Source organism: Drepanopeziza brunnea, assembly GCF_022702325.1.
Source record: "Drepanopeziza brunnea f. sp. 'multigermtubi' strain 214-2 chromosome Unknown ctg10, whole genome shotgun sequence".
NCBI classification, from domain to species: domain Eukaryota; kingdom Fungi; phylum Ascomycota; class Leotiomycetes; order Helotiales; family Drepanopezizaceae; genus Drepanopeziza; species Drepanopeziza brunnea.
In genome coordinates this window covers 1,902,341-1,913,397 of record NW_027094073.1, presented here as the reverse complement: position 1 = coordinate 1,913,397, position 11,057 = coordinate 1,902,341, and the positions used below count along the sequence as shown (strand labels likewise).

General features: G+C 51.0%; 2 protein-coding genes across 2 annotated transcripts; one reads left to right on the top strand and one right to left on the bottom strand.

Moving 5' to 3' along the window:
- Positions 1-806: 806 nt before the first annotated feature.
- Positions 807-5,312, bottom strand: L3040_006203 (uncharacterized protein; the record flags this gene model as incomplete). The annotated part of the gene is made up of 1 exon (XM_007288358.2): positions 807-5,312. One exon carries the CDS (start codon positions 5,310-5,312, stop codon positions 807-809), a length of 4,506 nt encoding a protein of 1,501 aa, XP_007288420.2.
- Positions 5,313-6,002: 690 nt separating this feature from the next.
- On the top strand, positions 6,003-9,224 carry L3040_006202 (uncharacterized protein; the record flags this gene model as incomplete). The annotated part of the gene is made up of 3 exons (XM_007288359.1): positions 6,003-6,122; positions 6,177-8,829; positions 8,905-9,224. 3 exons carry the CDS (start codon positions 6,003-6,005, stop codon positions 9,222-9,224), a joined length of 3,093 nt encoding a protein of 1,030 aa, XP_007288421.1.
- Between the last annotated feature and the right edge of the window lie 1,833 nt (positions 9,225-11,057).

The following is an 11,057-nucleotide window of genomic DNA, read 5'->3' as shown; positions in this document are numbered from 1 at the left end:
AGGGAGAGAGAAGGTCGAGTTGTGATGAACTGCAGTTCGATCTTGGAGGCTGCTTGGAAGGTTCGAACCAAAAAGTAATTACATACAAAAATTTCGAAGACCTGCGTCGCACCACTAAGCGGCCATAGTATATGACATTTCGCTCTCATTAGCCAGCTAGTTGGCGGACAATTTTTTTTTCCAAAAAAAAAAAAAAAAAAAAAAAAAAAGACTACGGAATCATCCATTTACTTTCTATATATATATATTACATACAACTTACCAGCGCCATCAGCTAGCAAGCGACGTCTAAGAAAACCATCCCGACGCTTTTCATTTTTCAGTCCAGCCCGACCACAATGCCCCGTACTTTAACAATGGTTGGAAAACTGTCCGCGAACCAATTTTTTTTTTAAGAAATGTGCACGGCCCCGAAAAGTTCATCTACCCATTCCTCGAGGCCTCTTCTGGGTGTGGAAGTCTCGGCAACGTATCAAGACTGCTAGGAGTATTTGCGCTATTTGCTGGGATTGTATCGAGACTCGAGATTGCTAGCTTACTCGCTACCACATCTCCTTCCTGTGGAATTTGAGCTGGTGATTCGGTCGCAGGGTGGGAGTCGGAAGTATCAATCCTTGTACTTGGAGCTGCGGTTTCACTATCTTCTTTTTTGTGGAAGGTGTGAGACTCGCTGAGGTTGACTGCTAGGAAAGACTTGGGAAGTTTGACTCTATTGAAACCTTACTTAGTATTGCTCTGCAGCAGACAGCGACTTGGAGGGAAACAGGAAAGGGGTGGAGAAGAGAAGAGGGGTTTGGGTCTTGAGCTTACTGATGGAATTTGGCTCTGAGCGTCTCGATAACCTCCTTCCAATCCATGTGACTCGTCAAGCTCCGCCGCGGCGCACAGCTGATACAATGCTTACTATCCAACTGTACATCCAGCGGATCAAAAGTATGACAGCCCGGACTAATCGTAATTCGAATCGAGTACGCATACTTCGCCACATCCTGCACCCCATCCGGCGTCTTATTCTCACTTTCGTACAGCTCGAAGCACAGTTGGGAGAGGTAGTCAAGCTCGGGGATGGCGCTGCGTTTTATCTTGGTGGTGATGCCGCCTTCGAGGATGCAATTAAGCAATGTGTAGATGTGCGACTCTTTGGTGAAATAGATGAAGGATTTTGCGTCATCCGAGGCCTGCATTTCTTCGAGATCTTGCACGATTTCCTTGAGTAATGGGAGTGAGGTTAGAAGGCCGATTTCAAGCTTCTCGGCATCCGTCATTCCGTACTCTTGGGGGCAAATGTAGTCGAAGAGGACTTTGGCCATCTTGTACAACTCCCGCAGCTTCTCAAGCCTGACGTCTGTCTTCGCCTTGGTCTGGCTGTTTCCTGTGAAGAGTCGGAAATATTGCTCGGGTGTTTCTTCGGCGGAGCTCTTGCTTCCAGTACCTGTCATGACAGAGCGCCGTCTGAACATGCGTCTGTGAAGACTCTTGCTGCTCTCGGACTTGTCAAACGGCAGCGTTTGGCTTTCAATAGCCTCTTCGGGCTCTCTAGGCTGGGCTTTCTCCTTCTCGATGCCCTTGGATTCGGCAAGGATGGCTTCCTCTTCTTCGGCAATAATAGTTTTGCTTGGGGTGAATACCCACTCCAGGAATTGACGGTTGTGAAGGGCATCAAACTTCATCGTGTCGTAAAGCTCGGATATCTTGCTCGGGTCAACCTTATCAGCATCGCAGAATTCGCTGAAAAGCTTCTCCCATCGTTCCTTGAAGAGATCAGCATCCTCACCGCAGCACCAACGAGATTGGATATTGGTGGTTGCCGTAGCTTGGGACGTGGCATTGCAACTTGATTCCGGCTTCTCCTTCTCCTTGTCACCCGGATGGGCGATTGCATTGAGCGAGGACGAGGCCCCGCCGTACAGCTTGCTATAATTGGCACGCATGACCCTCCGATGAAACTTCATCAGCTGAACCACATATCTTTGAACGATCGATGGCTCTGGCATGTTAGGCGGCCATGCAAATTGCGGCGGAGCTTCGTTTCCTTGGCGGAGAAGACCCTTCAGCTTCTTCTTGACCTTATCCATCTCATCTTTAGCAGCATTAGAATCGTCGAGAAGATCTTTCCGAACAGTGATGAAATCCGCGGGAAGCTCCTTCTGATTGGTAAATGCCGATGCCCAGATCTGCGCACTCGTAGTGACACGTCGCTCGGAGCTGCTGAAAACATGAACCTCATCCAGAACCTCCTTGTTCATCAACATCAAATCGTTGCGCATATTCTCCCCAAGCTCATGGGATTGGTATCTGGCGGAATGAGTGGGTTCTCCTCCCCATTTTACAATGAGTTGAAGCTTGTCTAGGATGAGACTATTCTCTGCAGCGGTAATTCGTGATAGGGTGATGCCGGACAGGGAGTCCTGTCGTGTCGGTGACATTCCTATGGGCCTCGCCCCATCGCCCCCTGCATCATCGTTCTCATCGGTCTGCTGTACTTTGCCATCCTTCGGTACCTCCGAAACCCCCATCTCTGGCTCATTGACAGGTCCCAGAGTAGTTACCAAAAGTTCTTCTAGCTTTCGCTTCCTGAACATCGGCTTGATTTGAACCTTCGTTCCAGCCCATCCACCTTTCTTGGCTAGCACATTCTTCAAAGTGCGAAGCTTTTCACGGTCTTCGACGCCTTCCTCCAATGCCTCTTCGACCGCAATAGCGACACTACCCAAGGCAGCTTCTCCTATGAGGAGGACCTCTTCTTGATGGCCCTTGAGTAGCTCAATGAATGGTCTTGTATGGAAAGTGAATTTATACTTCTGCTTCGGTGTTCTGTCGGCGTGGCGAATGACTGAGACCATCCCCTTCAACTTCCAAGTATGCTTTGGAGCAGGTGGTGGCGGAGGAGCCATCTCGCTGTTCGTCACGCTGGCGGCATGTGTTGGTGTTGATGGGACGGTCGAAGGGGCAGTCGATGGGCCGCTGCTGGTAGGTTGTTGACCCAGAACAGGTGGTGGTAACAGAGGCTGTGGAGGGATTGCTGGCAACTGAACGCCTCGATCAGCTCCCGGAGGAGATGTTCTCGGTGTTGTCGCAGCCGATGCCTCTGGTGATGCCGTTTTCTTGTGATGTGGATGCGCATGCGCGTGGAGCTTCGACATGCTGGGTGACTTGTCAATTATCTGTTGCAATGTGGTCCGATGAGTCTTGTCACCAGTATCCCTCCGTGTGATGGGGTTGAAGACAACATCTGGCGGGGGTGATATAGGAACTGAGATACCCATTTGTCTTTGCTTATCCTTGATAAACATGTCCTTGAGAATTCTTGCGCATTGCTCGTAATACTCATCGTTGTCCTTGACAAAACTCCAGCCATTGACGTCAATGACAAAACTCTTTCCTTCGGCACGGAGAAGATCGAAACCACAGACTCGTTGACCGAAGCTTGTAGCAATTCGACCAGCTATTGCTGTCTCCACTTTCGATAGAGCCGTGATGTATCGAATTTCCTTGCCGTGGGTGTTGCGTCTGACTAAACCATCTACGACTGGCGACTTTCGCGTTTCTGCATGACAGTACGATGGTCCAACAGTATATGCTTTGACATCCTCGGCATTGTCGACCTTCATGAACTTCTCGTAGACATAACTGCTATGAGGTTCCAAGATCGCTCGTGGGATGTTCATATCCTCGACCCACTCCGAGCTCTTGTTACCAATCTTACGGAACAGCTTCCTAGCTCCTCCTCCTTGACTTTTGGGAAAGTAGATGCATATATTGTGGTCCTCTCCGCTGATAGGCTTCTCGACGAATGGTTTCGACAACAGTTCTCCATCGACACTCAAAGTATCACCATCATCGAGGAGTTCAACCTTCTTGGGAGCTTTACATTGTCCGCCGGTGCCATCAGCCGGTCCTTCCAGCACAACCCCCGTCGTCTCCTTCAAGTGCTGGGCCATTTCTGCAGTGAGAATGCTTGGTCCACCGTCGCGGTTGACTTCGATTCGCTTAGGGGTTGGCACGTCGATCTTGTCCAGTATCATCAAGCAAATTCGACGGTCCCATAGAATTTTCTGCATTGGCACATCATTAACACAGAATGGCTTGCGGGCTTTGACATAGGCGATTGCCTTGTCCAATGGAAACCCATCAGAGTAGAAGGAAATGAGGAAATCGCAGACAGGCCAGTTCTCTACGTCCTCATCCAAGATGACCTTGTCTCCAAACACAATTACTTCAAACTCTCCCTTGGAGATCAATCGATTGAGGATGTTCCGACTGGGCTTGCTTCTAGCCTTGACATCCAAGGCACACACACCGATGATACCAATTGGTGCGGCCTTCTCTTCATGCTTTGCAAGTCCCCTCTCGCTACTTGGACTGTGACTGCTCGCGCCTGTGCTTCCGCTGAGCCGTCTCTTGGCCCGGCTTCGGGATCTTCCTGGTGGCTGGGTTCTGGGACCGGTTTCTCCTCGTTGGAGAGCATTACGCTTCGCAATCTCAGTGGCATTGTGGGGCGTTTCCCGTGGTGTAAGTTGGTGTCCTGCATGACCCTGACTTCCATATTGGCTTGTCGAAGAGGTAGTAACGGAGACCGCAGAGGTTCCAATCTCAGCCTGCGACCCTTTCATGCTTGGCGAAAGCGTGCCAGAGGCTGATCTCGTCCCAATGGCCGCTCCTTGCTCTGATCCGTTAGCAGACGTGACCGAGCTCGGCACTCCTCCTGCTCTCGCAGAACTCAGCGAGTACATAGACGACACGGACATTCGCTTCTGATCTACTTCCGGCATGGAAGGCCTCGGCCGAAGGGCCGGGTCGGGCAGCTGGGAATGTTTGGTCTCGTCCGCCATGTTTCCCGGTGATAATCTCGGCGTGTCGAAGTCTTCCACGGCACAATCGTCCCTGCTCCTTCTCCTGCCTACTCCGATCAAGCCCGGTCGCAGATCTGGCACAGAGCTACGCTGACTGTATGTAGAAGACGTTCTGGATTTAGCTACTGAGGGCCTGCGTTGGGGCGGGGGCATAGAAATATTAGCACGATCTGCATGGGTATCTGTTGTGCCTGGCTCCGCATATCGGCTCTTTCTGGTGGCCTGGGGATGGAGGCCGGCCGCAGACGACAAGCTGTGCGAGGTCTTGCGCGGTCTTGACGTCCCAGAGGTGGAGGCGGTGGAGGCGGTGGAGGCGGCAGCGGCGGCGGCGGCGGTGGCGGTGGTCGTGGTGTCGCTGTTGATGTTGGCCGTGGTGTTTGTAATGGCTTGACTTGAATGTTCTGAGTTCTGGTTCACTGCTGGTGCGCTGGGATCCTCAGTCGACAAGTCTAAGTCCATTGCGCCGGCTGCGGGAGTATGTCTATGGCGACGGCCTGTGGCGGTGGCTATTGCTATGGCGACACGAATCAGGACATGCTTGCTGGACTGTTTCGGATCGGGGTTCCAGATGCTAAGGAGAACTTGTAGGTAGGTCGCTGGGCAGGTAACGAACGAATGGTACCTTGGTTGAAGGCATCATGTTCGAAGGCAAGATGACATTGGTGGTCGCTTCCACAAATCCTTCCTACTAATAATTAGAAGCGAAGGGAGGCGAATCCGAATCGTCGGTGCCTGTGTACGGAGGTGTCGGGTGAATTCATGTTGGTCCTCCCCTGGCCCTGCCTTGCTCCCCTCCCTTATCAGATATGACATTCTTTGAAGCCCGACGAGGCGCCGGCTAGAAACCATCAGGGCGGGCTGGAGCTGGAGCGGCCAGCCGACAATTATTGAGAGAAACATTGGAAATGCAGCAGAGGAAATAGAGGAAAAAGAAATAGGAAGAGGAGCGAAGGGTGGGAACAGGAGATGCAGACAAATCCACAAAATTCCTCCTGCCATTCCGTCTGACTTGCAGGGGCTCGGCGCGGCTCGGTCTTTCTTTGTTCCGTCTGCAGGAAAAAGTTTACGAGGCTGTGTCGCCCGTCAGCACCACGGTCCAGGAATTCAGAATCGGGATATATCCATAGCCACAGCGCTGTAGGACTCAGGATGCCCTCGCAACTGATCGAACGAGGACCACATGGTCCTGTCGCGAAAAGACAGAGGCTCAATCGAGCGGATGCGCCGCGGACAACGAGGCGAGCATCGAAGCTTTTCTCCCCATTCCGAGTATGACATCTCGAGTCTTGGGGATGAATGCATCATACTAACAACACTTTGCAGACAATCGGATTGGTTTCTTCAACCGCAGTTCCCTTTACTTCCGTCCCACTGGGCGGAAAGACGTTCCAGATCACAACTTCCGTAGGAAGGTGTCTGCAGACCTACGACCTCAAGCGCGGACTCGGCCTGATCTTCCTCACCCGGCCGCAGACCCCCGCCGATATCACCGCGACTTTGGCATGGAGGGAGTTTGTATTCGCTACGTGGGGCGGGGAGGGTACCCAGCCAGGATTCTGGGTCTTCAAGCGCGGCAGGCAAGTGGCAGAATTGGATGTACCTGCAGACCTTGAGGAACCGATCAAGCAGATTTTGATATTCGGCACTTGGATAGTGGGATGCTGCTCGACCAGAATTGAGGTGTGGAAGTCAGGCACGTACGAGCATTACACCACATTGTACCCGACAGCAGCCCCCAAGGATGGAAATGAGTTGACGGGAGGTATCACGAATATGCCCACCTATTTGAACAAGATCTTTGCTGGAAGGAAAGATGGTGCCATCGAGATATGGAATGTCAGCTCTGGCAAATTGGTCTTTACGATCATGCCACCTGCAGCAGATTGTGGTGCTGTAACGGTCCTCCAGCCATCCCCGGCATTGTCTCTCATGGCAATTGCGTACTCCAAGGGACCCTTGATCATACACGATGTCCGGACCGACAAGACAATCATCAATCTGGATGGAGGGAACTCGCCTATCACATCGATATCCTTCCGGACGGACAATTTAGGTGCTGGCGAGGACGGAAGAACGGCAGGAGTCATGGCTACAGCGGGACCGAACAATGGGGATGTGACATTCTGGGACCTCAACAAGGGTGGAAGAGTTATGGGAGTACTACGAGGAGCACACAACCCTCCTTCTGATGCTGGAGCAACTATCGGAGGCGGAGTGAGCAAGGTGGAATTCTTGTGGGGACAACAGGTTGTTGTGACAAGTGGTTTGGACAATTCTCTGAAGACTTGGATATTTGACGAATCGCCACACTCCCCTATCCCGCGAGCTTTGCATGCCAGAAGTGGCCATGCAGCTCCCGTCACCAAACTTCTATTCCTAGCTTCCGACTTCGACGGTGCCGACGGGGGAGGGAAATGGCTGTTGAGTGCAGGAAAGGACCGAAGTCTGTGGGGATGGAGTCTCCGTAACGATTCGCAGAGTGCGGAACTCAGCCAGGGAAACATTCGAAAGAAAGCTAAGAAGTTGGGTCTATTGGCAAGCACCTTGACAAATCAGTCAAGCACGTTAGAGGATTTGAAGGCGCCTGAGATCACATGTATTGCCATGTCGATGAACAAGGAGGGTGGGATGGGAGCACATGCAGGTGGTGGCGCGATTTGGCAGAAGGAGGCCAGCCGAAGCAAGAAGCCTACAGATGCAACAGCAAGCGGGGCAACCGGATGGGAAAGTGTGGTAACTGGGCATCGGCAGGATAGCTGTGCCCGAACTTGGTTTTGGGGACGAAGGAAGGCCGGTCGATGGGCTTTGGAGACCGGAGATGGGGGCTATGTCAGCAGCGTTGCTGTGAGTCCTTGTGGGAACTTTGCGGTTGTTGGATCAGAGACTGGTGGCATCGATACGTTCAACTTGCAATCTGGCAGACACCATCAGCGATACCCATGCAAGTTAACAAAGGCGCAAGCTAAGAAAATCCAGCTGCAATTGCAACTAGAGGCAGCAAGGGCTGCGGACCAGCCCAGACCTGGGACCTACCAACTGGGGCTGGGTAGGCACAGAAAATCAGTCACAGGAGTCGTGGTGGACCAGATCAGCCAAACCGTCATCAGTTGCTCCCTGGACGGCAAGATCAAATTTTGGAACCTCGAGCGCGGAGCACTAGTCTACGAATTTGAGTCCGACGTCGGGTTCACCGGCCTCAAATACCTCGCCTCCAACGACCTCATAGCAGTCTCCTGCACAGACTTCTCCATCAAAGTCCTCGATACGGCCACCAAAAAGCTAATCCGAGACATCCATGGCTGCACAGGGCCCGTCAATGACTTTTGCTTCTCCAACGATGGCAATTGGCTCGTTGCTGCCTCTGCAGACTGCATCATCCGTGTTTGGGACCTCGCTACAAAACACTTGATCGATGCCATCAGAATGGAGACGCAATGCACAGCCCTATCATTTTCAGCTACAGGACAGTTCCTAGCGACGACCTGCGAGGGCGAAATCGGCGTCAACATCTGGAATAACATCACGCTCTTCAAACACGTTCCTACACGGCACATCTCCGAAAGCGAGATCGCTGATATGGCTCTCCCCACGGCCTCCGGCGAAGGCGGGCACGGTATGTTAGGTGGTGCATTCGAAGAGGATGACGATGTTGGTAATAGCCCTGAAGCCGGCGCTTACGACGCGATCGAAGATCTGGACGACCGCATGATGACGATGAGTATGGTGCCCAAGAGCGTACTGAACGGCCTGCAATACATCGACGAGATCCGCGCGCGTAACGCGCCGAAGGAAGCCCCCAAGAAGCCTGAGAAGGCCCCGTTCTTCCTGCCGGGTATCGACAACACAATGCCGGTTACCCATGTCCAGGATACGAAATCTACGACGGCGTACGAGAGATCGAGGATCATGAAGCTGGGACCGCAGACTGAAAGCCCATTTACCATTACCTTGCGCGCGGGTAGCGAGTCCGGCGACTGTACGTATTTCCCCTCCCCCTTCATCTCCATGCTCGCAAGCTTCCGGGTACGCACACCAACTGACGAACCCCCAGACCTCCCCTTCCTCACCCACCTCAGCACCCTTTCTCCCTCGACCATCGACCTCTCGATCCGCTCCCTCTCCCCAGACCCGTCTAACAACGAGCAAGTTTCCTTCGTGCGGGCGCTCACGAGCCGCCTGTCCCAGAACCGCGACTTCGACCTTGTGAACGTGTGTCTGCGCCGCTTCCTCGAGATTCACAGCGAAGACCTACAGAGCGCCGAGATGCGGGCGGCGCTGGGCGCGTGGCGGGACGTCGCGGCCCAAGTCAAGGTCGGCGAGTTGGCCTCTTATGGGCTAGGCGTGTTATCGTTCTTGCGGAGCGCGGATTGAATCATGAAATTGAGATTACTATCAAAAATCAACGTTTTAAGATCCAAATGAACGTAGGCGGCCTCGTTATCATCTTCTATATAGATATCTAACGTGCTTTTTCCCCCCCTTTTTTCTCCCTTCTGATATCTAATAGTGGGACTTGACGTCTCAACTTTTAGGGCCCTTCCTTAGGTAAAGTGGGCGAGGAATAAAGAGATGTGTTTTGGGGTTGGGGGGGGGGAGACTACCAGAATCAGTCAGTCAGCTTGAGAACTCGCCCAAGGATCGCGAGATTTTCAATTTTCAGTTTGCTACCTACTCAAATCAAATAACCTAACAACTTGAATCTTGATGTAGATCCTAGATCCTATATCTAAGAAAGACATATATATATATATATATACATGTAAAAATCGAAATTTCAAATTCGACCGATTCAAGCGGGCGCAATCCATGGATATCAACGCGTACATACTACCTACTCTCGGAAGCCAATTAGTTTTTTCTACCTCTTTGCTTGCGATTTTGTATCGCTGGGGATTAAGGTGTTTGCGTGTTTGCGTGTTTGCATGTTTGCATGTTTGCACGTGTTTTTCTTTTTTTACTTTTGGGGAGGGGTTTTGGAGGGGAGGGGTGGGGGGCAATGTGAATATAAATGTAAAAGTGAATATGAACATATCTCCCCATTCAAACGAGCAAGAAAAGGGGATCTGAATCTCTGAATTCCTCGCGACGAGACACCTTCTTTCCCCCTTTTTATTTTCATTTTTTTTTTAAAAAAAAAATATTGTTTCAAAAAGAAAGAGAAAGAAAAAGGGAAAAAAGGAAAAAAGGGGAATAAATAAATAAATAAATAAAAGATAAAGAAGAAAAAAGATCCAAAATCATCTATAATCCAAGTACCGACCCTCTCGAATGAGAAACAGATACCGTACCGTATGTACCGGTAGTAGATGGGCTCCAGCTCGGCGTAGTACGTACCATACATATATACACATATCTCTCTCTCCCTCTCTGTTTATAATCGGGCGCGAATAGTTAAAAAAGATCGGAATACCCAAACAATTAGCCATCGTGCTACAGTACGTGCTATAAGACGAGTGATATATCACTTAGGAAGAGTACGACGGGAGACATCGTCCCTTTTTTTTTTTTTCTTTCCCCGCCCGCTTTATGTAAGAAGAGGAGGGCCTCGAAGGTCGCGATGTCAAGTCCTGCGATTGTATATAGATATAGATATATTTAATTTTTTTAATATATGTTCATGTTAGTGCTTAATTATAATTCAACTAGTCTTGGTGGTTCCGTTCCGACTTGCCATCCTTGCACGTCGGAACAAATCAATTTTCTCTCGAATCATATTCAAGATAACCGACGATTAGTAGGGTTAGATTGCAATTGATGGATTATATTAGATTTGTTTCTTCTTCGTGCCGTTTCAGTTCAGGTATTTGGATTGCTTTCGTAAGTAAAGGCCTGGAATCCTTTTGCGTAGATAGGTAGTCGGAAATTATCAAAGAGAGACGTTGAACTCCCCACCCATCCGGCGCCCCTTCCCCAACCTTCCAACCCTCAGCGCCCCCTCTGTGCTCCTTTCGTATTACTACGAAGCAAGAGCATGTACCCGAACTCAGCTGTGGTACCCAGCAGAAGTGACTGACCCATCATCACATGACCATTGACTTTCCGTCCCTCAACAACGACGCCTCATGATATGAGCTGTAAATAGAAAAGCTTGCGTCAGATCGTGGTAGCGATTTTCGCCCCCGTGATCCAATGTCACCAAGCCCCCCCCCCCCCCCCCCCCCCCCCCAAAAGAAAACCCCTTTGCAGCGCATCCCAAACGCACGC